This window comes from Sminthopsis crassicaudata, chromosome 1 (genome assembly GCF_048593235.1).
Source record: "Sminthopsis crassicaudata isolate SCR6 chromosome 1, ASM4859323v1, whole genome shotgun sequence".
NCBI classification, from domain to species: domain Eukaryota; kingdom Metazoa; phylum Chordata; class Mammalia; order Dasyuromorphia; family Dasyuridae; genus Sminthopsis; species Sminthopsis crassicaudata.
Window position 1 is genome coordinate 136,352,585 of NC_133617.1, and position 26,793 is coordinate 136,379,377.

Below are 26,793 nucleotides of genomic sequence, written 5' to 3' on the forward strand. Positions count from 1 at the left end.
ATCATAACATCTTTGCTTCCAAAGTCTAAACTGGTGGTATGAGAGTGGAAGGGAAGGGAGGGGTTAGTTTTCATATTCTCAGCCCACAAAACCAAAGAAATTAGGGTTAGCACATTAGAAAGAATTAATTCTGATACGTACTGCCTGTGTAATCTTGCATATTTAACTTCCATGGTCTAAAGCTTCCTCACTTATAAAAAGAGGAACAAACTAGAGGGCTTCTGAGGTGCTTTTCAGGTCTTCAAAATTATAGCCTTTATTAAAGTCTTGTGTTCTAATGATATTATGAAGGGTGACACCATTTAACTAAAGTGCTGAAAGTAAAATGCCTTGACTCTCTCTCTCTCTTTATATATATATATATATATATATATATATATATATGTGTGTGTGTGTGTGTGTGTGTGTGTGTGTGTGTGTGTGTGTGTGTATGTGTGTGTGTGTGTGTGTATAAAAATGTGCACATATATAATATAGTTAAAGTGCAATGAAATGAAATGGGGACAAACCATTTTTAGACTGTTTTGTGGCAAAATTGGGAAAGTAGATCATTGAATTTTAAAATTTAAAATAAGATTGTAGATTATTATATAGATCTTGAAAATCAAGATTCTGAGCCTTAACACTTTCTAGAGAAAAAAATATCATGTTCTGAGGATAGTTCTCCAGATATATAATTTAATTATTGGCAACCTAGAATAGGTTAATAATAGAATATTATTTTTTGTGTTGGATACCTAAAGCAATATTTCAATTATTCTACTGATGAAAGTCCTGTTCTCTAGTTTATATCTTTCTACTAATGCAGATTTTTATTAATTATTATGATTTTGTATTAGAAAGCATTTAAAAATCCAAGTCACTGTCAACTTAAATATTGGAGAAAATTATTTTGCAAAAACTAAATATTGAATTTTCACAATGCATCATTGTTAATAGGACACAAAGTTGAAAGGAAATCAATGCAAGGAAAGCAGAAAAGGGTTAAAATCAAATTGTGTCAAATACAACTTTAAAAATGAAATTCAGTCAGAAAAAAAAATCAAGTATTAAAATCTACAATCCATAAATATACCCCATCTGATGTATTTAGATTTGATAACAGAAAAGTTAACACTTTTTCTATTGCTATCAGTAATAATAATTAACACATATTACATATATTATATCTTAGATTTCCTGACCATTGTAACCATTATTGATAGGCTTTGCATTATTCTATTAAGGTAAATAATGTGATACTTTAGAGATGTTTTCAAAATAATGTATAAGAAAATTAAAGATTTACTTAGATCAACTCTCAATTCTTTCCCCCTCCCTGAGGCTGGGGTTAAGTGACTTGCCTAGGGTCACACAGCTAGGAAGTGTTAAGTGTCTGAGACCAGATTTGAACTCGGGTCGTCCTGACTTCAGGGCTGGTATTCTATCCACTGCGCCACCTGGCTGCCCCAACTTTCAATTCTTAATAGGAAAATTTAGTGAACATCAAAGTAATAAGTATTATAATATATTAATTCTTTAAATAGATTGATTTGTATTTTACACATATTTAAGAAGAAAGAATTGTTTCACAAGAAATTACTGATGGACATGGAAGAAATCGACAGAAGATTATTACTATTCCTTTACCATCTATAAATGCAGCACTATATAGCAGAAAGAACATAAGACTTGGAGTCAGGGGAATTGGGTGTGCATATTGACTGAGCGTCTAATCACAGCAAATATTGGAGAAAATTTAATTTTTCTGAAGCTTTTTTTTTCTTCTGTAAAATATGGCGATGATTTCTTACATTACCTACTCTAAGGTGGCGAGGAGGGGAGGGTGTGACAAATGGTTCTCAAGAAAGAGCCAATAGATAAGGTTTATATAATTTTCTCCTTTCTTATGGTAGATAGAGAGATGGATCAGGAAGACCCAGTAGGTTGAAGAGCTACTTGAGAAACAGACTAGATGTGGGACACTGAGCAAGTCAGACTTCTCAGTGCCCTGGGCAACTTTCTTAAGACTTTAAATTTAAAAGCCCTTCTTGAGCTACCTTGAAAGAGCAAATTTCTTTATCAAGACTTACTTAAACTAATAAAATTATAGATCTAGATCACTCTTCTCTTCCTTAATCTCCTAAAAAAAAAATCTACCTCACAAGGTAGTTGCAAGGTTTAAATTAAATGATATATGTGAAAGTGCTTTGTAACTTACAGATGAGGAATTGTCTTCATTCCATTTCCCCATTTCTTTATTCCTAGAGTACTACTTCTTTCTAATTCCCTATTATATGATGTCTTCCCCCCATTAGAAGATATGCTCTTGAAGGGCTTTTAAATAATTATTTATTTCCTTAGATAATATCACATTATTTGGTATGTAGAAAGTATTTAAAGTCTTCAGTCTGTCCATCACTCAATCTTTGTTCCTTCCTTCCTTCCTTCCTTCCTTCCTTCCTTCCTTCCTTCCTTCCTTCCTTCCTTCCTTCCTTCCTTCCTTCCTTCCTTCTCCTTCCTCCCTTCCTTTTTCTCTCCCTCCCTCCCTCCTTCCCTTCTTTCTTTCCTTCTTTCTTTCTTTCTCTTTCTTTCTTTCTTTCTTTCTTTCTTTCTTTCTTTCTTTCTTTCTTTCTTTCTTTCTTTCTTTCTTTCTTTCTTTCTTTCTTTCTTTCTTTCTTTCTCTCTCTCTTTCTTTCTTTTTTTCTTTCTTTCTTTCTTTCTTTCTTTCCTTCTTTATATCATCTATAATTGAAAAGTAATGTGCAAATATGATTTTTTTTCTTATTACTGTAATTGTAGGGCAATATTAAAGAACAAACTAAAATACTACAATCTAATGATTTAAACTTAACCTTATAATTATTTTTCCTATTAATTCTGAAAGAAGAAGTTACCATAAATAGAAGAGAAGAGTTGGTTTTAAGTCAATTGAACCTGAGACACTCGTTCATTTCTGTAGGTAGCAAATAATACAATTCTAGAAAAAAGCTACTGGAAGCTATGATGATCAATACTACCAAAATTACACTGTATAATACTTTACAAAATTTTTGTGATCTCCCCTATGGGTTTGCTTCTCTCAGCCCAAAGCCATAGGAATTTCTTCTATGCAATTCTCCAAAGTTCTTAAATGATTTACTTAATTAAGTGCTTCTTTATTTTACTTCTTGCACGATATGTAAGAAAGTTGTGCTTTAGTGTGAAACATTGCTAGTTGCTATCTAAAATTCCTACGTAAGGCTTTAATAGAAATAGAGCATAAAATACCATATTAAATCAGACACTCCAGTCCATCTGTTTCTTGTCTCTGGTGGAAGTACTAAAATATTCTTTGTAGGACAATATAAACATTCCCATTCTATGAACTTAAATAGGTTATGATATAATTTATCTTTTACAAATTTATGAAAATTTTTTCTTTAACATATTTTCAGTTAGTACCACATCTTGGGTTAATTAAATTACCCTTTAAATACACTTACAGAACTATTTTAATAATAATAATAATAGTAATAATGATAATAACTATATTTATCAGAGAGCTTATTATGTGATAGGTACTGTGTTAAGCTCTTTCTGATTATCTAATTTAATCTTTACAACAATTATTTGAGGTGGGTATTACTATTATCCCTTTTTTACAGATGGAGTCACATAGTTGGTAAGTGTTCAAGGTTGTATTTGAACTCAGATCTTCCTGACACCAGGTCTGGCATTCTATCTGCCTATTCCACCTACTGAAAAGTTATAACAGTAGTTTACTATTATTATAAATTATATAATCTTCTATTAAATTTTAAACTTCTTGAGGGCAGAGACTATATTTTATTTCATCTTTGTATTTCTGAAGCATTAGTCAATATTTTGAATAAATACTTAAATTTGTTGAATTGAACTGGAAAGTAGTAATTTCTGTTTCTCTTAAATTTAGATTTTCTGAACTTCAAGAATGGTACACAATTTCTGTCATAACAAGATTTGGCAAATATTTCTTGCTTCATACTGTTTCATTTGTAAGATGCAGAAAAAAGATTGGAGCTAGCAGAAGTGTAAATATCCTCAGAGTAGCCAATGTTGGATCTCTATGTCTCTTTAATGGTTGTACTTGTAGATTCCCTAAAAACTGACATTGTGCAAAATGTTCATGTTTCATCCTCAAACATAAAATACCTGATGTACTCAAAATAATGATATAATTTTTCTTAAAAGTTTCTCTTGAGAACTTGTTTCAATTAAACTGAGAATAATTAATATAGACTATCAATTGGCAAAATAATGGGAAGAAAACAAATACAAAGGAATACAAAAGCAGAAGAGACAGTGAAAGTGGGACACCGGGAATATCTTAAAGAACCCCTAATGCCCCATTATTAAAAAATCTCTTCCACAAGTCAGACTGATTTGTCCTTTTGCTGATGACTGCTTGTAGACAAAATATGAATAGGTTGTATTCTTTATGATCTAATTGATTTTATGCATGAGACTGGTTTTTGTTATTGTTGTTTGGTTTTGCTTAGGTTTCTAAACTCTGTTAGGGCTTGTATTTCAGTTTCATAGTATTGAAGACACCTGCCTTTGGGTAGGTACAAATCCTAATGTATGTTTATTTGCTCTCTTTATTATAATCTATTTATAGATATGATTAGGAGAATTATAATGTCTTTACTTGCAGAAATGTGTATGTTGATGCTCATGCTATTCAGTGCTTGAAAGGCAGCATATCTGCATTTCAGGGGAAAGATTAATGAAAGATAAAGCCATAATAACCAAATTTTTTCCTTCCCAAGACTATTCTTCACTTCAAAAATCTGTCTCTTTAAGGATTTTAGAATAAAAGATGGCAATGACATTTGAAAATGAAACAGAATGGAGAAGTATAACTTGTTTTGGAGTTAAATGAATCAAGTTTGAATTCTAGTTCTGCCACTATTTAGCCGTTGGGTAAATAATTTTCTGTATCTTAATGTCCTTTTTAAAAAAAAATTAGACCAAATATTCTCTAAGATCCATCATAGCTTTACATTATATGATCCTTATATACATGTCTATGAATATGTGAAGCATCTGTGATATCATAAACACAGGATACTCTTGTCTTGGAATTGATCTTCACCAAGGTTAGAACACTACTCATTTATGGTACAGGAAGCTTAAAACAAACATCTGGACACTTAAGCTATCCCACAGGTAAATGGCTGCTAAGCATCAGAGTTGGAAAATCAAGATATGCAAACAAATATATAGGGCTAGAATAATAGATGAGTATATATAAAATGTACTATATATTATAAATATTAACTACATATCATATTTTATGTATATTGCCAAATTATAACCACATGCATATATTTATGTTTTTATAATACTTTATAAGACTTATAATTTTATTCTTTCCAATTAAAAAACCACAATAAGATTCAAAAACATATATTAACAAGTAATCAATTTTCTAATGATAAGCCTCTGTAAATTTTGTATGTCTGGTCTTCCAAGGATAAATATGGAGTTTTGCCAGGGACATATTTTTTTTAGGGTTGGAGTCTCTAAAAAGACTTAAGTAGATATCTCTTATAATTTTCTAATTTCACAGAAGAGGAAACTGGGGCCCAAAGAAGTTAAGTATTCTGAACCAGAATACAGTAGAATTCCTTTCCCTACTTGAAGTTTTTGTATGACCTGTCAAAATTTCTACTTAAATATTATACCATTGAAATAATTTGACATTATCTCTAATCCATGATTAAAATATTCAAGTAAAATTTTAATATAGGACAACATTATATAATTTTATAAGCCTTGATGTCTCGTATTTATAGTCTATAGGTCAAATAAATTTTATATTAAATCATAAAGCATAGCAGCTAAAATGTTCATGATAATTATTAGTAAAAGTTAAAATAAAAATACCTAGTATTGATGTAGCATTTTAAGTTTTACAAAACATTTGCAATATATAGTCTTATTTGATCCTTTCATAGCCCTGTCATTATTCCCATTTTACAAATGAGAACAACAAACCTGAAAGGCATTAAATGTGGGTCACTTAGACAATTTAAACACAAGTTTTGCTGATTCCAAGTCATTGAATATGATTTAGAAATACTTCTTTCATGAAATCCTAATTCTTTTCAAAATTCCTCCTATTATTAGGGCCGAAATAGCTAGTAGTGCTATTGTGTCTTTATTCCATGAATATCTTTATTTTTTTGTTAAAGGTTTTTATTTTCAAAACATATGCATGTATCATTTTCAACATTTATCCTTGTAAAACCTTGTGTTCTAAAAATTTTCCCCTCTTCCTCCCACCCCATCCCCTAGATGGCAAGTAATTCAGTATATATTAAACATGTGCAATTTTCATGAATATATTTAACAATCTAATGTATCATACAGATAAGAGGCAGCAAGGTATAATTCAGTCTGTTTTCAAATGGCCTGGGAGCTACATTTGTAAATAAAAAGTTTTATTGTGTAAAAACTATTCTTAGTTCACAAGTCATACAAAAACAAATAGCCGTCTGTATTTGACTTTCAGATAGTCATCTGTCTACCCACAAAGTAATATATAGACTAATTTCCTCAGAGCCAGGAAAAATGAGTTCAAGTCATCCTCTAAAGTATGCTAGCTAGGAGCGACTCCTGGGCAAGGCCTTTAACTTGCATGTTAGATAGATCTTTAAGACTGGAAATTATAAGCAGAATTTGGTCTTACTAGGTAAAATTGGATGTATCCTACTCCAACAAAATCAAAGATCTAATGCACCCTATAAAATTATGAAGATAATGTCATAAATATAAACATATTTTCAAAATAAAAGCACCACAAAATGTCACTATTTTATTAATATTTAATATCTTTCATTGCAATCTAATGTTGCTGTAAATCCTCTCAATTGCTTTCAGTGAATGACCTATTATATGAAAAAGATTTTTTCTTTCTTTGGTTATTTAACTCAAAATTAAGTAAAATTCAATGGGAAAACTATTATGTTTTTAAAATTCTACATATAAGAAAATTATAGAAAGATAATGCAAAATGAATTCTGAGTATATTAACTGCAAAAAAAGTCAAGGATTTCCAAAAGATTTGATATATTGAATATATTGAAATTATTCATTGCTATAGATTATATTTCTATACCAAGATGCACTGTTTTTCTGATTAAGGTAAGATGCAATTAATGCTTCTAAATTCCTAAATGCTGAAAAACAATATGTTATATGTGGCAATTTAGAAGCATCATCAATTCCATTTGAACTCAACATATATTCTGAATAATCTGTCTTGAACTATGCAAAAGACTTAATTCCACACTATAAATTATTTTTTACTATTAAAAAGAAAAATGCCTTGCCTTCGAATGGTAATCTTGTTCCAGTCTGGAGTCTGATCCTGCTACCTGTTTGTACTTATTAATTTTCATTTGCCGATTCCTCTCTTCTATATCCATAGAACCTAGAGTAAAAGAAAACCCACACAATTAACATTCATTATTGTTTGTACCTAAAATCACAAGTTTTTTAAAAGGACAAAAATCAGAATGACATTATTTTTACTCAAGGTGCACTTTTCCAATTCCAAATTTTAGTCTGTTTCTACAATAATATACATCCTCATTTTATATAATAAGCACATGAAAATTACATATGTGAAAAAATATATTTAATAGCCTAATTTCTACAATATTCAAATGAACATACATTTCAGTGCAAGGGAGAGCCAAAGAAAAGATCATTAAGAAAGAATTATTTTTCTGGTACATATATATATCCAGGAGAATGCTGTATATACCAACACATTTATTTTATGATGATTAAAAACATCCTGTAACATTTTACTGTGAAGATTTGGAGGCATTGTTAGATCTAAATAATATTGCCAAATAAAGAAATACTTGAGGATATAGGTCCAGATTATAAAGTTAAAAATCATATACAAAAGTATATTTTTAAAATAAGCCCCTGAGTATCAAAAGTATACACTGCTATGGGGCACTTCAAATTATCACTTTCTAATGAGCCATGCTTTAAAAAGGAGAGAGTAGGGTTTGCTCAGTACTCCTGGGAATATATTGTGCCAGCCAAAGCCAAAAATAAATAATTAAATAATCATCAGAAAAATAAAACAGAAAAAAAGAAAAAGAAAATGGGAGGAGGCAAAAATATAGTTGTAGCCTTATTATGAAATGTAAGTTAATGCCAACAGGAACTGGCACTACTGCAAAATGTATAACTATAGATATTAAAAGTGAGAATAATGCTTCTGCTTGAAACAAAAGCTACTGTCTCTATACTTTTCTCTGTAGTAATAATAACATTTTAAAATATGGAAAAAAGTATCTTGAATTTTTTAGCTTTTCTAAACTGAAAAACATATCCTTCTTTTGTAGGGCCATCATACAAGTTTTAATATGAGAAAAAAAAGAGAAAACCCTTGCTCCTATGAAAATACACAGTTAACAGTCTATAAATACATAAGCACATGTATACACACACACATACACACACACATCACACCATACCTCACTAGGGATGATAACTACCTCACTAGGGATGATAACTTTGAAACTGCAGTTAGGGTATCGAAATCATAGAAGCAGACAGATATTCTGTCATTCACTAATAAAACAAGAGGGGAAAAAAAGAGGAAATATGCCTACATAAAAAAAAAAAAACCACACACACACACAGACATTTACAAGTGTATTTTAAGCTTTTACTCTCTAACTTTACTAATAGAGAGTAAATAGAAAATTAGAAAAATCATTTTAATGTCAAAAGCAAAAAGAGAAAAACTCGTACAAGGACTAAGATAATCTTGAAGATGTGTTTAAATGCTTATATTAAAATGTAATTAAAGATTCTAGCAAATTTAAATCAACCCCAAATGCATATAATATAACTGATGAGTTTTTTGACATTGAATGGAACAAAAATGGATAACATCTTAACAGTTTCACTTAAAAAAAAACTTAAAATTTCCAGTAGTTTTGTCTAATATGTCTAATATGAAAAAATTCACATATGGTAACACAAATGAATAATATAAGAATGTTGTACTCAAGGATTTGTCTTAAATGACATCCTGGCAGAAAAAAAGAGAATAGACAAGGTGGGGGGAAGAAGCTGTGTTATATAATGTGATGCTATGTGCAGCAGAGAGAGTACTGGATTTGGATAAGGAAGGCAGGGGTTCAAACAGTACCTCAGACTCTTACAAGATGTATGACGCTTAAGCAAGTTACTTAACTTCTTGGGCCTCAGCTTCTTCAACTTTAAAATTAGGGGTTTGGATATGATGACCTTTAAGGTCCTTTCAAGTTTTGAATCTTTGATCCTATGGGGGAAAAACCCTGAACTATTATTAAATATAAATGTTTTTATTTAATATCAAATTGAAATTTATAGAGTGAAAATACACACTCTTAAGATATAGTAACAAGTCAATATTTTGTATACATAACAGTTTCCTAAAAATGAGTTTGTTTAAGTCCTTTATATATATCAAGATTATTCCTTGAAAGTAAGCTCTGTTAGAGGTTACATTTAATTATTTCAGAATGCTAGCAATTTTGGGGGCAGTTAGAGAATGTATTAAATTGAATGTGTGGCCTAGAGTAAGAAAGACCCGAGTTCAAATCTGGACTCTGTTTTATTACCTGTGTGACTGAGCAAATCACTTAAACTATTTTGCCTCAGTTCCTTATGTGTAAAATGAGATAGAGAAGGAAATGGCCAACCATAGTATATTTGCCAAGAAAAATCCAAATAATGTCACAAAGAATTGAACACAATAGAAATAACTGACCAATAACAAGTTAGAAATCTAGAAGAATGAATAAGCTTAAAATAGCTTCCCAAAGTACATAACATACTTTAAATAATCAGAGTAGATAATTGGGAAATCTGATTTATTGCACCATTTGCATTCTGGGAGCTATGAAAGGGAAAGGAATAATTATGCACATTTTTAAAAAGCAAAAGCTGAAGTGCATTCAGGGAAAATATTTTTTAAAAATTATTTTTGGTCCAAACAATAGAATAGAAACCTCCTTTAGATAAGGTAAATGAGCAATTACTTGTTTCTTATTGTTATAGATATCTGGGACACTGAAGAGCTATCACTTTTCCCTAAATCACAAAGTTTGCATTTGCCAGAGGTGAGACCTGGAACCAATTATTCTGATTCCAAGGCTGAGCCTTAGTTTATTATACCATAGTAGATCTCAATTCAGGGGAGGAGATGTTGTACACCAAAATACAAATATGATTCTAGTCCTTTTAAATAACAATTTTGCCTTGCTATAACTGGTTCTATAAATAAAAAATGTATGAACAGAGAAACAAATGAATCTCATTCCATTAATATCATGACAACTATGCCATCTATATTGTTCTTACCACTTATTTTTAAGATTTTAAAGGAAGAGATATAGAGTCCACACTCACTATGAGGTTAGATTTTCTATAAAAATATAAGCCTGACTTTTGCTTCAAATAAGATGGCACCTATTCCTATTGCCCACAATTTTTACAGACTCTTACTTAGGATAGAACAACTTTAACTTTCATTGGAGGAAAATGCTATTAGTGCTTTGATCCTTATAATGATTGAACTAGTTAAGTTGTTATTCAAAATTAAGATACTATAATTCAAAGATGAAAACTTCTCAACATTTGACAACTATTTATTACGTGTTTAGCATATGCAAAATCTCTGATAGTCAGTAGGAGAATCAGTATAGGAATTTGCCAAACTCATTAGTATAAGCAAAGAAATTTATTCATCATTTTGAAAATGATGAATATTTATCTTTCGACAATTTATTTAAAAAAAAGTTTTCATGGAATGAAGGTGTGCATGGTCTAGGCCTATTTTTCTAAATAATAATCAAATATTATTTAAAGAATATCCAAATTTACTTCACTGATACCTTAGAGTTGATTTAAATTGTGCTGGAAATGCATGTGCATATACACATACATACATACATACATATATACATGTATATATATATATATATTAATCCTACCATATGTATTCCAAAAAATTTAGCATTTTATTTATTTGATGAAAAATATTTCTTCATACTTACTTTTGTCATTAACTATTCCAATAACATTAAGATTTATGAGATTTGTTTCTTAGATACAATTTTAGATTTTCAAATAAAATAAATTGAGAAAATGAACTCTAAAATATGACTGTATTTTTGGGTTCAGGAACTATTTAAATTGTGTCAAACACTTTCATAAAATAGTAAGCACCTAACACAATCTCAGATAAAACAGGTTTATTTTCTTTACATAAGAGTTTTAGTATTTTGTTGATGTGATTTTGAATATTTTTCTGAAATTATTCAAGAACAACAAAGTATTTATTTTTTCCTCAATTAGCTATATATAATTGGGGTATTGGGATATTAGAATTAGACATATATAATTTCAAATTTACTCAGTTTTTAAAAATCAACAAAATACTTTAACAATTATGTAATATTTACTGTGATATAGAAAGTTTCACTTTTAACAAAAAGATCTATATTTGGCTGCCAAAACATATAATTTAGAATAAAAATGCAAAGCTAGAAAATGGAAATATTTATATGTTGCTGTCAATGGAAAGTTAATAATAAATTTAAATAGTAACTGCAAATTAATATCCACCTATATAGTTAGGAATGATCAGATTAATTGTAATAAAGCAGCCATTGCCTAGTTAGCCCTATTTATGTACTCACTGCAGATATCATAAGTATATAGACCTAATGATTTCTGCAGTGTCCTTGAAAAAGTGAAAGAAATAGGTGTGTTTTTCAAAAGCACACACAAACACACACACACAATGCTCTTAGGTTGCCAGAGCAGCTTCATACCACACACTTCCTGGCAGAAGAGACACAGGTTTGGCAGTGATGTGATTCATCAGGAAGACTTCATTGAACAGAACATGTTGATTGTCAAGGCAGGATAGTTGATTCAGTAATCCTTCTCGTGATCGTAATTGAAATGCCCCAATCTGGGAATCTTAAGGAGAAAATCCTTAAGCCCCAAATGCATGCTCACACAGAAACTAAAAGAAAGACTGAAAAGGATCTAAGCTAGATTCAAGAACAAGTATTTGTAGCTATGGACCTAAGAAAATCTATCATGTGGGCTGTCAATCACATTATATGATAGATACCTTGGTCAATTCAATCAGGTCTATTTTCTTAATGAGCTATAAATTAAAGGCCTAAGTACACATTTAATTTGAATCAGTTGACTGGTATTGATTAAACAAGAAACTGTACTTTCCTAGGCAATTTATCATGGTTATTAAGCTATTCAAAGCAAGAGAATTCTTTATTTTATAGAAGTATTGTATAGATGCAGATATAACTTCTTATTGAATGGAGCCTAAATTTCATTAAGCAACTATTAATTTCATCAAAATGATTATCTGAAATGAAAATAACATGTCTCAGGGATTTTTAACTGCAAGACAGGAAGTGAATAAACTAATACTTTAAAAAATATTTCTACATTGAAAATATATCACTTAATTTAATCTTAAAAAGTTTTAAAAGTTTTTTCCCCATTTTATTGGTAAAGAGAATATGGCTTGCAGCAATATAATTGTGAAAACCTGAAAGACTGTTCTTTAAGAACTCTAATATTTTCTTTTTAATAAATTAACCACAGATTTGGTGTCATTTAGCCTAAAAGTATTCATGCAATAAGGTCATGCTTAAATAAATAAATGTAAAAATGGTATGAACAAATTGGAAACTTTGATATTTAAGTTATCTAGACATAGGTACAAGATATTTGAATAAGCCAAATGTTGGAATCTAAAGGTCTTTATGTGACAACAAAAGTCACAAAGAACACATAAAATTATCTTAAAGAAATACATTTATCATATACTTTAGGTAATCAAAATGAAAAAAATAATTCTTTGGTATTACTCTACCTCAATACCAATTCTCTGATTCTTCATTTTAAAAACTTCTTATTAGATAAAAATAAGCAAAGTACAAACAAAAATGTGAAGGGAAGAATAAATACAATTATAATGAAGATAAGAAAATTTTATAGTAGGGCAATTACGAGTAGAAATCTGAACTATTTATCTAGCCATATTTAATAACTATAAATTCCTGAAAAACCTGACAAAGTTTATATTTACACTACCAGACATGTTGGCATAACTTACATATACATTATAATAACCTACTGATTTTCTACTTATTGTTTTTGCTTCTTTGTACTTATATAACCATCTCTCATATATGCTTTATTCAAAAAAGTAGTACAGTACATTAAAAAAAACCTCTCAAACATAAAATTTTGGTGGTGGTAGGTTATAAAGGAACAAATCCTCTGTCATTTTGAAAAAACTATGTATTTTACTATGTGTTTAAATAATTTTAATTAAAGAATAAATAAATGAGGAATAATAATAATGTTGCTATCATTAACTATAGTTTTGATTTGTCAAACAAAAGCATTATGGTTAGATTACATTAGTTAATGAAAGCATTAAAATCCTTATTTTACAATAAGGACTAAGTAATGATGAAGGAAATGACATGCAGACCAAAATCTTATGAATCTAGATATATGAAGTTATACGTACTTTTGTTTTTGATCTTGAATGTTGGGCAGATTTAAATAGGACTTTACAAACTATAAATCAAAAATTAGATTCTTTATAATTTTTCTATAATACAAATGGATACATTATTTTTCACAATATCTATTTCCCTTCATATAATAAAAAGTGAAAAATCAGATGCTACTGATCAAAATGTGTAACTTATGGCCATGTAAAATAAAAAGGTAATAAAAGTTGAGTACTGATTGTGCAATGGTGCCAGAAGTTCTATATTTGGAAAAGACTAATATAAAAGGATTCTTTTCAATAACATAGCTGTTTTTTCACTTTTACAAGGTTAGCTATGATAAATCATACTTTGCTTTTAAAATATAGTGAAGAATAAATAAAAACAATTTGTAACAGAAATATACAGTAAAATTTTGTATTATTTCAAAATGATATAATTTAATATAACCACCAATTATATAAGCATGCATTTTCTAAATCAATGGAAGAATACTCTGGAAACTGGCTGGGTATTTGTTTAGTAGAAGTAAATTTTCAAAATTGTTTAATATTGGTCAGGACAAAAATTATTTTGAAACTAAGATGTACTTTTTTCTAGTTACAGGAAATAAAATATGAAAATATCTTTTTAAATTTTTGTTAACCTTCTTTATGACTGGATAGCTAGATTAGAAAACAGTGTCGAATTAAATCTTTTAAATAGTTAGGAAAAGATAATAGCACTATTATCTCAACATAAGAAAAATATTTTATTATTAAAAATGAAGTGATAAACAATAGAAATTAGAATTTGAGATAACTTTTAGTTATTTGATAGAATATCAAGATGTGACAATAACTAGCAAAAAAAAAGTTTTCCTTAGTTTTTTTATTATTTGATTTCTTTTAGTTTTAGTGACAAATTACATTTATTCCTATGTTGCTCTATTATTTTTACTGAATTAAGCCAAATTGGCATAATCTTTTAAAGTTTAAAAAAAACATTTTAAATTTTGCAACATAAATTTGAAGTTATTTTATTTCTAAAATGATTACTTTTAGTAATATGAGACATATAAATATAATATTAGAAGTAAGAAGAGTCTGAAGGATCTGTCTAAATTAAGCTTTAGGTATTGATGTTTATATACAAATACTGTGTTCATATATAAAATGGAAAGTCTGAGAGTACTGATTGCTTTATTTTTTGTCTTTCTACTTTCAGTCTTTTGCTTATACGACAACTGAAGTTTATTAAATACTTAATAATTGATTGACTCACAGTGCAATGTCATTTTAAATTGAATAATTCAATCCAAATTGAGCTATGCTTATAAGAAACACAAGAGGCAGAAATAAGAGTGCAATAGAGCTACAGAGACTTAGACCTATGCCTCTTTCATAACCCTACACATTAAATAAAACATGACTCAATAACATTTAAAATATTAAGGATGAAAATTAATGTTTGCTTTATTTTTGTTCAAATTTATCAATATAATTAAAATTGAAATGGTATTCTAATGTGGTCATTTTAATTTTCAGGAAATAGGTTTATTTGTGGATAAACGGATTATAAATGTATCTAGTGACTATCAACTGAAAACTTCAAGCAAAGAGTGTGGAGCTGAACCTCAAAAACTATTTTTTTCTTTGCCTTTTGAGACTAAATATTCACGACATATAAACTATTGTTTTATGAATACTTTTTAACATTTAAAGCTATTTATAAGCTTTCTTCAACACCTTTTCAGCTTTATTATCTGTCGTTCTGTTCAAATAGTCTTGCTGTTCCTCACATATAACACCCAATTCCTGTCTGTGCCTTGCAAAGTTGTTGTTCATGCTTGTAAAACTCTTCTCTACTCACCTCTATTTTTAGGAATTCCTACTTTTCTTTTAAGCTTCAACTCACTGAATTACATGAGACTTGAAGAATCCTAAATCAGTCTTTTCTCTGTTAACACTTAGAAATTACAGCTTCTCTTCCCCAAATATTGTGTAGACATTTTGTATTTACTTATATATGTTTATGATGTTTTTCTCAATATAATGCACAGTGACTATATTGTCTTCTTAGCACAGAGTGAGTGTTCAATAAATGCTTCATAAATCAGCTACTCTTATTAAATGTCTTAGCTGTATATTAAAACAAATATAGATTGCACAGAAAATTTTCTAAATACTATACCGATTTTATATTACTGTCATAAGATATGATACAATTGCTATTAGAATATTGAAATTATTTTCCTTTGTTTCTTAAAAAGATATATTTCTTCCTTAATAAATTTTAAAAAATGACTTAAAAGCTTATCAGAAATTCACCACTATAATAACTATTCAAAGAATACCCAAGCTCTTTTATATAAAAATGTCATTAACAAATATATCAAACATATTTTTGCTTGGAATAAACAATGTTAGAAGAGTTTTGCATATCAAGAAGTTTTGCAATTACTAATGTCATTTTCTTAGGTAGGTTATAGTGGAGACCTATGGCAATTAGAGGGAGAAAAAAAAACATTGTGCAATGTTCTATACTGTATTCTATAGTTGAATTTCATAGTTGAAGACTGGATGAAAAAGTTTTGTAACACTATAGCCATTTTTATGGATCCTTGAATGAAGCCCTCTAGAGTCCAACCCTCCAGAATCCTTATAAAAAACATGTGTAAGATTTTCCTTCACAAGTAAATGGCAAAATAATCATTTTAATGCCATTTTTATTGTTTAATAACATTTGTGGTAGTCCAGTATTCTAAGCAATTGATAGATTAGGTTATCATCAGTTGTGTGAGAAATAGAATTTCCAATAAAACATTTTAATATATAAAATGCCCAGAATTAAATCAACAACAATTTGGAGTGACAAGGAGGTCTATATACTTTTATATCTTTTCCTACTTTTTCATATGGAAAGCTCTTAATTTAATATTCTTTTCATTTCATTTTACCTAATGGAAAGACTGATCCCAGAATATCATCATTATGGTTTTTCTTTCCAAAGGAATATAAAAGGAAAGATTCCCCATCACTAGGACCTTTAGATGATGGTCTTATTTTTCCTAAAGCTTAATAAAGGTGCAAATGGAATTTTTATTTTCTTCCTTTATCAAAGACAAACCCTGAATCTCCAACCTATCTAGATCTTATTTCAGTTAAAAACTACTATTAATTGCCTTTAAAATGCAATGTCTCTAAGAAAAATTATGCCTTTTTAATTTAATAAACTCCAATATGTTATATAAGCTACTATTAGAGTTTCTAATAAAATTATAATAATCATATTATAAATTTTGTGGTGCAAATATGTGCCAGGTTAATTGAATTACTATGCTATTTCTTAGCCATAATGTGCCCATTCTTATATGCTATGTAAGAACCAATTTAGAACAACCTTAATTAATTCATTAAATTGTATCCAAGGAACCAAAAAGAAATACAGACCTTTAAAGAAGTGTAACAACACATGTTTTTCATAGGTATGATTTGTGGATATAGTATGATGTGATTATTTTCTATCATCTTTAAAAAAAGAAAAAGGTACAATAGACTCAAATTTTATAAGACGTATTTATTTTAGTATTTTAGAAATAAGGTAAACTTAATTGGAGTAAAAGTTACTAAATCCTACGAAGCATTGGGGACTTTAAAGATTCTCTTCTTTCTTTCTTCTATACTACTTCATTTGATGATCTCATCAACTCCCAAGATTTCAACAATTATCTCTCTATATAGACAATTCTCAGATATATTTTTCTAGCCTAATCTGACCTCTAGTTTTGCATATGAAGCTATATACTAGACATTTCAACTAGACATATTATATATATCTAAAACTTTACAAATCTAAAACAGATTCACTTTTCCCCAAACTACTGTTTCCTAATTTCCTTACTACTGTCTAATGTACTACCATATTCCCAATCTCCAAGATTTACAACCTCGGTGTCATGTTCAATTATTCATTTTCACTTATCCCTTTCCCCCATATCAATTAGTTTTCAAGACTTTGCAATCTCTTCAATATGTACCCTTTCTCTTCTTGGACACGCTTAGTAAACAGAATCATTCCCTCACTAACACACACACACACATACGCACACATACGCACACATGCACGCACGCACGCATACACACTACATTACTTCTCACCTCAAGTTTCTCCCAACTCCAAATCATCTTTCATTCAGGTATCAAAAAAAAAAAAAAAAAACTTCCTAAAATGCAAATCTAATTATATCAACCAAGTCTATTCCATGAATAATTGTGGCTCCCTATTGCTTCTAAGATCAAAAATAAAATCCTTTGTTTGAAGGTCCTTTCCTTCCTAACTTGCTCCACTCCAACCTTTCCACTTTTCTTACATTCTACTTCCCTCAAGTACTCAAAAATCCAGCTGTACTAGACTGCTTGTTTTTCACAAGTGACTGAGCAAAAGTTTCTCGGTCTCATTTCTATCACTTACCTTTCCCAGTTTCAACTAAGTCTGATGTAAAGTCTTACTTCTGTAAGACACCTTTTCTTATCCCTCTTAATCATAGGACCTTCCCTATGTGATTATCTCCATTATTTCATGTAAATCTTGTAAGCACATGGTTTTTTCAATGTTGTCTCCCTCTTTATACCGAGAGCAATTATCATTTTTGTTTTTCTTTGTATCCTTAGCATTTATCAGTGGCTTGCACATAAAAGTGACTTTGCTAATTGCCTTACTTTTTAATAGAAAGATCTGAATTTTTGGCATTGGAATGCTCAGACCTGCAGAGTTCTCTTTCTCTTCACTATGTGAACCTCTGTAATTTTGATAGTAAAAACATACTTAAAAAAAAAAGACATTATTTGAAACCCTCTGGTTGCATAGGATAATGGGAATTGGTCTTATTGTGGGATGTGGATTTCTGAAATATGAATTTACATATTATATATATATATGTGATATATTCTTGATTTGTTAAGGATTATGTCTAATGATGACTAATAAGAATTTATGTTTCCTAGACACGTGAAAATCGAATCAAAATAGCTTTGAATTAAAGAGGAAGGTAAAAGAAAACTGCTTACATATATATATATAAAGTAGATATAACATAGAATAGTAGTTCACAGAGAAGTACACAGAAAACAAAACTGAAGAAAGGAGTTGGCAGTAAAACCCAAGATTTCAAATGTTTATGCATAAATGCACCAAGTTCAACTAGCAAGCAAAAGGAACCAGAGGCCTTAATGATAAAACAAAATCTGACCTCACAGGTAATATGCTAAGATGAGATTCATTTATGGAATGTGATAGCTATGTAATCAAAAAATAGAATAGGTAAAAAGTGGCTGAATAGCATCATATTAAGAAAATATAGTCATCTAAGAAAATCTAAGCTAACAAGATTTTATAAATGGTGTGGAAAATATTTAGGTGCTGGGCACAGGATCAAAAATCTAGAGGTTAAAAAACTTAAGAGACCATCAAATTGACTTTATCTCACAGGTAGTGTCAAAGATGGGACTTGAATATAGTAACATCTTCAAATTCAGTACTCTACTACACAATCTGCCTTTAGATTGAAGAAGGTAGAAATGAGGTTTGGTTTTTTTTTTTTTTTTTTTTGGTTTGTTATTGAATTATAATATAGGAGACCCAGATAAAAAAGAGGACACAGAGAAATTCAGAAAACCAATTATCAACCTGGTAAGGTGTCAAAATCTGTGATGATGGCATATTTCAACTTTCTAGCTTTCTTTTTGTTAAGGTTCTTTTTCTATTACTAAATCAGACATTTGTGCTTGGACCATACTTGGTCTTCTGCACTCTTGTAGAGAACACTTAGTCCTAGATCCTATTTTCCCTATTATACAGCCAGAGTGCTACAGTTCTAGAGGAGGTGGATTTGTCTACCCTTTCCTCTTTTCTTCCTCAACACAGACTGAGTTTTTACCAAGTCTCTCCCTCTATCTCAATCCTTAGCTTCTGATTTTACCCCCGGGGGGGTGGGTGGGGAGGGTCTTTATTACTTAATGTAGTTTTGACTGGTCTTGTGGGATATCAGTGATCTTATTAGCTTCAAGTCTCTTGAAAGTTTTGAGGGCTTATACTGCCTCTCCATCTACTTGCAGGATCATCTTTTGGCAAATGACTTTTTCTATTGTTGTAGCATCGATCAAATCAGTTAGACCTGAAATACTTCCCTCTGAGATTATCTCCAATTTACTCTCTATATATATTTTGCATATATATATATATGTGTGTGTGTGTGTGTGTGTATTATATATATGTAGCCTTTCTTTGTATCCCAATTACTTAAAATAGTGCTCTTCATATAGTAAATGTCTAATAAATGTTGACTTGCTTTTACCCAAGGACTCACAACTAGAATTCCAGAAACTTGACAGTATTTATATTTGCTCTTTCCAAATCTTTGCTTTATCTGGCATTTTTTCAGCTTTTCTAGAGCATTTGTTAGGAGACCTAGGCTAGCTGAAACCTAAAGCCTTCTGATCTTTACAGAAATATAGATCTCTTTAAAGCAATAGAACTAATATCTTGTAGACTTGTTTAGGGATAATTTAATTTTCAAATGGTAGAGGGGGATAGAATAAGGGATCTAATTATCATCAGTAGGAAGGAACTAATGGGAAATGAATACATCTGAGAATTCGTAACTCAGAAGAAGAAAGCTTGCTATAATTTTATGTGTCAGAATCTGATATTATTTTAGTACTACAAATGTCAAGGGTTCAGAGAAAGGATATACAGGATCCAATGGATTAAATTCCACAAAGGAAATCAGTCTAGGAGGAATGGGAAGGTATTAAGAATTAAAATCTAAAAATACAAAAAGTAACAATTATGACGAAGATGGAAAAGAGTCATTGTCTGAAGTGATTGGTATAGATTCCCTGAGAATTCACCAACTTGGTTGTTCAAGTCATAGATTGAAGATGGAAATAAACATAGACAAAAAAAAATTACTCAAAAAACATACAATACATTTTATGAAAGTGTACTATAAGTACAGTGAGAGAATTGTCAAAATAGCCTATATATATATCATCTGTATTAAGGGAAAGAGGAAAAACAGAGACAGGCCTCAGATTAAATGAGATGAAGATCACTCACAGTAGAAAGTAGGCAAAGCTGCTAAATTCTTATTCTGTTATTGTTTCTCTGAGAAGATCAATGACTTTTGACTTGAAAAGGGGTAGAACTAAGAGAAGTTAAACACAAGGTGATTAAAAAAATAACAAAAGTCCCTACCTTCTCTTAATAAGTTCAAATAATGAGGCTCAACTAAACTACATTATGCTAGTAAAAAATACATAGTTGACATAATTCCTGAGCAACACTGGAAATGTTAAGCCACAAGATAGAAAAAGGGCAAATATTCCCATTTCAAAGACCAGAAGAGAATGGAGTTTGCAAACTTGAGTATAAATTTGATATTGATCCCTAATTAAATTGTAGAATGTATTATTAAAGGGATAAACCAGAAACAGAAGCAATGATAACAAAAAAGTTCTAATGGCTTCATCAAGAACAGGTTATGCAAAACTAAATTTAATGTCACTTTCTGAAAGTTTTACTAAACTGGTAGGTCACGTAAATGTTCCTACTATGATTTACCTCCATTTTAAGCAAGCAATTAATAAATTATCTCATATTATTTTTTGAAAGGATGGAAAAATGTGAATTAGAAAGTATCAAAATGAGATGGATTCAAGGAAAAGATGAATGGTTGAACTGAAAATATAATTATAAATAATCCAATGTCAACTTGGAAGAATAACTCCTTTAGAGTGTTATGGGGAATCAATGCTTGGCTTGGAATTGTTTAAAATTTTGATTTTTTTTAATGTAAAGACATAAATGATATTATTATAACATTTGCAAATAAGACAAAGGTTAGAAAGATGGCAAACATATAAAATGATAGAACCAAGATTTCTAAAAGACTGAAAAGTTAAAACTTTAGGTAGAATCTAATAAAAGAGATAAAATTTAATAAAAATAATTAAAGTTGTACATATGTTCAAATAATTATTGCTATTATTTGGGGGGGGTGGAAAAACTATTTCTTGCAGACTTGAGATCAATGAATCAAGAGTATGGAATGGGATATACAACCTGTAGGAAAGGCATAGTTTCCAACAGTAAATTAAGTGATAATCCCTTTGTACTCTGCCCTAGTTAGACCACATTTGGAGCAATTTGTTCTGGGTGCCACATTTTAAAAAGTTATTTATTAGAGGAAGAAAATCTTTTAAATGGGCAAACAGGATGGTGATGGTCATAATAAAAAACATCCAAATATTTGAAGAATTATATGACATTGTGACTGGCTCAAGCCTCTCTTCACTTCTGAGTCTTAGAGTATCTAGCTTCCTTCCACACAACTCAAAATACACTTTCTATAAAAACATTTTTCTACTATGTTTATTACATATTGCTTTACCCTTCTAAAATTAGCTTATATCAGAGAAAAAGGAATCATGAACCATGATTCTAAATGTGGCAGAAAAGGTCACAAAGAATAAGTGGCACAGCTAAAACTTAAACTTAAGCTAAGCAACTCTACACTAGCACTATTTTCATTGCATCACACCACTTTGTTTATATTTTTAATGTGCTTATTTGAGTAAAGGTAGTTTCCTGTGATACAGTAAGATCAATAGATGGGATACAGGATGGCAGGAATATATCCCATGAATCTATAGAATAACTAGATAATGTTTATATGCAAGTGGAAATCTAAATATATTTCATGTCAATAATCTTAGTGTAATTATAATAATATAAATATTAACTAGATTGTACCAAAGAAAAATACAGTTAGCACTCTAGAAAGAAACCCATAATTATGACTATACAATTAAAGTAACTACTTACATTTTACAGGTAAACTGCCACAGTCATAATCATACATGGCAATGCAATCATGATGAGGTACACTTCCACATACTAAAAATAATATGTGGCTATCAATATGTCTTACTATGTTTAGTAAAAATAAGTTAGATTCATATGACCAATTTTATTTATATTTTAAAATATAAAATCACCTTTTGCTTGTTATAGTTTGACAATATGAAATACACTGTTGAGAACTGAATTTAATTAAATAGTTTCCTCCTAGAGGCTAGATTTACATATACATAATTTTTCTTTTGCCTGAAGAATTCTAAAGTTTTCACAAATAGGACTTTACAATGGATGATGAAAAGATAACAAAGATGTATGCCAAAAAATGTTGATACTGAAATAATGGTTGTTAGAAATGACAAACAAAACAAGAAGAGCCAAATTAAAGCCAATGCTTAGGGATATGATCAAGCAATTAAAAATAATTTTAAAAGTATGCATATTACTTTTTACCCTTTTTTCTATTCCATGTTTTATTCAGAACCTTGGAAGGCTTTGCTTACAAATTATTTGAATGATATGATTATAACAAAAATGCAACTTTCTTATTTTTGAAAATCTTTTAAACACATTTTGCCATAAGACCAACCAGTCTAGGAAAATGAGGCATGAGAAATATTATTGCAGAAACCCATAATACAGTTCATTTTTATCAGCTATGTCTGCACATCATTAACCACCACAATAAATGAAAGATAGATATAGAAAAGCTCAAAAGATTAGTTGTTGTTTTTTGTTTTTTTTTCTCAAGCCAGTATTACATAGGGGTTTCTCCTAGAAGATAAAAAAGCAAGTGAATGATACAGAAATCAGTTTTTTGGCATGGCATTTCACTTAACATTTTTGTCAATGATGTGGACAAAAGAGGTAAAATATTGCCCTTATCTCGGAGAATGACATTAAGTTTAAACGTTGAGTGACATTCATTATGGAATAAAACTAAGTGTCAATAAAGTACTATAAAGAAAAAATAGGTATTCAGATCTTGAGCATACACAATATAGCTTTCTAGTGGGAAGGGGAAGGAACTAAGGATGTTATAAGTCATTTCTTTTTCATAAATATCATATAAATGATCATGGAAAAATGACAAGCTATTGGAAACTAAATTGAATAAAATAAATTGAGATAAAATTTTTAAAAAGTAAAATATATTTATAATAAAAATTACATGATCTATATTTGGTACATAAATATTTTAAGCAAAGATATAAGATTGTTCAATTAGATCATTAGGAAGGAGAATATTTATAATAGAAGGGGGGTTTTATTTAGTTAATAAAATGTTTTACTAATAAAATAACTTTATTTTATTAAAATTAAGCAAGAAAAATTAATTTCCCCAAAGCATTATTATTTCATGTGCATTAAGTGGCAATGGTGCTTTTCTATATAGTTACTATTACTATTCCCTACATTCCTAAATTCTGGTCTTGTTGTTATTTGTCCAACTTATAAATTTGCCTGAATAAAAACAAACTCATGACATTTAGTCCATTAGACTAGTCTTTTAGGCCCTTGCCATTTATAGGGAGATACATTATAAAGATCTGCAGAAATATCAATATGGAATGTTAGGATAAGGATAATAAAGATAGAGATGTGAGATATTTAAATATGTGTATTCATCTTTATGAGAGGAAGCATTATTAGAATGCTTGTGTGTTAGAACACCACTTCTGAAATATGCAATATACTATGTAATTATAAGCAAGTCACTTAATCCGTATGAATCTCAGATTCCTCATCTCTAAAATGGCATAATATTTTCAGGAACCACCTCACAATGTTATTATAAGAAAAACCTTGCATACTTCCAAAGCGCAATATTTTACTTGTTAGTTCTTACTATTCTTCTTTCCTTTTGCCCTTTTTAATTCACAGTGGAGGGATTTGTATGGGGAGACATTGGAAAGTGCAGCCTAGTAGTAATAAATACAATAGGTACTTATTAAATGTTTTATCATTGACAGATTGATTATATGAACCTGAAGCCAGATTGATCTACCCAGACTGGGGAGAGTGGGCTGAACTAAGAAAGAGGGTTTTTGTATTCTTCAAAATAAGCATTTGTATTTTAATCCAGATATCAGCATCATATAAGATGATGCTAGGATCCTAAAAAAATATACAAGTTTGTTTTTGTTGCCTTTTTTCCCCATATCTTTCCTTTAAAATACTTTCCCACGTTCTCTACCTTACCAAGGCCAATCTCACAACTCCAAAATATTCATTTGCTCATCTTTAAAGCCATTTCAAATTAGCTGATTAAATTCATGGCAAAGTGAAATCAAGGCTGGATACTCCTGGGAAATTTATATTTTTATAGGTGTATAATGTTATCACAAAGGAATTGCTCATGGCAGAATGTGTGTGTGTGTGTGTGTGTGTGTGTGTGTGTGTGTGTGTGTGTGTGTGTGTGATATTTTATAGCATCTACCTCTCCTCCAATGACCACTAATTATTCCACTCCCATTCTCATTCTTAAATTTACCTCCATATCATAACACACAAACCATTCTTTCTCTCTCCCTTTATTGCTAGACACATGAAATATTTCTAAAGCAGTTGTTTACAAATCAATATCACATTAGAATAACAGAAGTGAGAATGAGATACACTGCAAAAAAAGCAACTTCAATTTGACCTATTCATTTATATAATCTGCTTACACTTTAAAAATGAGAAATGGATAAAGGAATAAATAACTTAGATTATCACTATTTACCAGAAAAATGTCACTAATGTAAAAGTAAGCATAATAAAGTTAAAAGAGCCTGGAAACTGCATCAGTCAACCCATAATAGATTGCCTTCCCAATCATAGAATTATGGCAGCCAAGGCCACACAGATTTAGAATAAAAACTTGTTCATTCAATCACTTGATGAATAGTTACAAGATAACATCACAAAACCATTAAAGATCAATTGAGGAGGGGGAATTTATAGGTAGCTTGGTGAGAATTCGGATAATCCTGAGAACTTTGAATAATAAAATTGGAAGGAAAAAAAAAGAGGTAAATATTTCATTAACAAACTACTGTCTTTATCAATAACATAAGGATTCTAACACCACAGTTCTTGGTGTGCTAGATAAGGCAGCAGAAATGGCTGAAAAGAGAATAGAAAAAAATATGAGTAAACTAAACCAAAAATACAGAAGACAAATAATTTAGAAGTAATACAAATTTGAGGGTAGTAATGTATCATTCTAAAGACATCTTAAAGGAAAGGAGATGAAAAATTATTGGAGAATATCATAGATATTATTACATTAAGAAAACAATAAATATAATACCTGACTTAACTCATAAGACTATTTTGCTACATTAGTAAAATTATAAGAATAATCTATACACAAATTGAGACCACCTTGATGAAGAATGTGAAAACATCAGGCAAGTGATTCACAAATTATATTCTCCAGAAGGTCACAAAATTACAGTTATACAATCAAGGAATATTTCATTAAGCCTGTTTTCTTTACTATTAAAAAGAATTATTTGATTTAGTAGAATAAAATGCTATTTTAAGAGTTTTCCTTCAAAAAATGTATCTGAATATGTATATGTCAAAATAATGCAATATTCCTTAGAAAAATACATCTAACTTCTTTCTGCAAAGTCCCTGTGATTGTTAATTTCAACAGAGGCTTAAAAGGGAGAAATAGGTTCACCAAGTATTCGCTTCTATGAAGAATACCTAATACAGGGTCCAAACAAAAGACAATTTTTCCTACATGATGTGATTTACAACACAGTGGTTATAAGGGCTGAAAGTGAAGAGTCAAGCCTATGTTTTTATTGTAAGCTTGGACAATTGTAATTACTGTCTTGGGACAATAATAAGGAAATTTTGAAGACAGGACTGTTTAAAGGGAAAAGATGATATCTATTCTGACCAGAGTTTGGAATTCCTAAGCAACACCAATTCAAGATATCCAAGACGATTATTTGGGAATATAACTCAAGAAAGAGATATAGATCTGAGACCCATCTATAAGAGATGATATTTGAATGCAAGAGAACTTATGAAATCACCAAACAGGAATAGTTCGGAGGGGGGAAAAAGGCTCAGGATCTTAAAGTTTTAGAGTAAGTGGATGTGACCTGAAGAAAAATCCAGACCAAGACAGAGCAGTCAGGTAGGAGAATAAAGAGAAAAGTGTCATGAAAACCTAGGAAGTATAGGATATCCAAGAGACAATATCAAAGACTGTAGACAGGTCAAAAGAGTGAAATATGATAAAAATACTCATAGATTTGGCATGTGATGTTAATTGCACTGGTGATCACTGGTGGGATCT

At 29.9% G+C, this 26,793-nt stretch overlaps 1 protein-coding gene across 48 annotated transcripts in view; it reads right to left on the reverse strand.

Annotated features, from left to right (window-relative positions):
- The window catches only part of RIMS2 (regulating synaptic membrane exocytosis 2), a 780,681-nt gene that overhangs the window by 197,524 nt on the left and 556,364 nt on the right, over positions 1 to 26,793 (reverse strand). For 40 of the 48 annotated variants that reach the window (XM_074267248.1, XM_074267268.1, XM_074267279.1 and 37 more), the window contains one exon: positions 7,338 to 7,438. The exons of the other annotated variants lie outside the window; for them this stretch is intronic. In XM_074267248.1, coding sequence (XP_074123349.1) covers positions 7,338 to 7,438 — 101 coding nt within the window. The remainder of the gene's footprint in view (positions 1 to 7,337; positions 7,439 to 26,793) is intronic. 48 annotated transcript variants of the gene reach the window in all.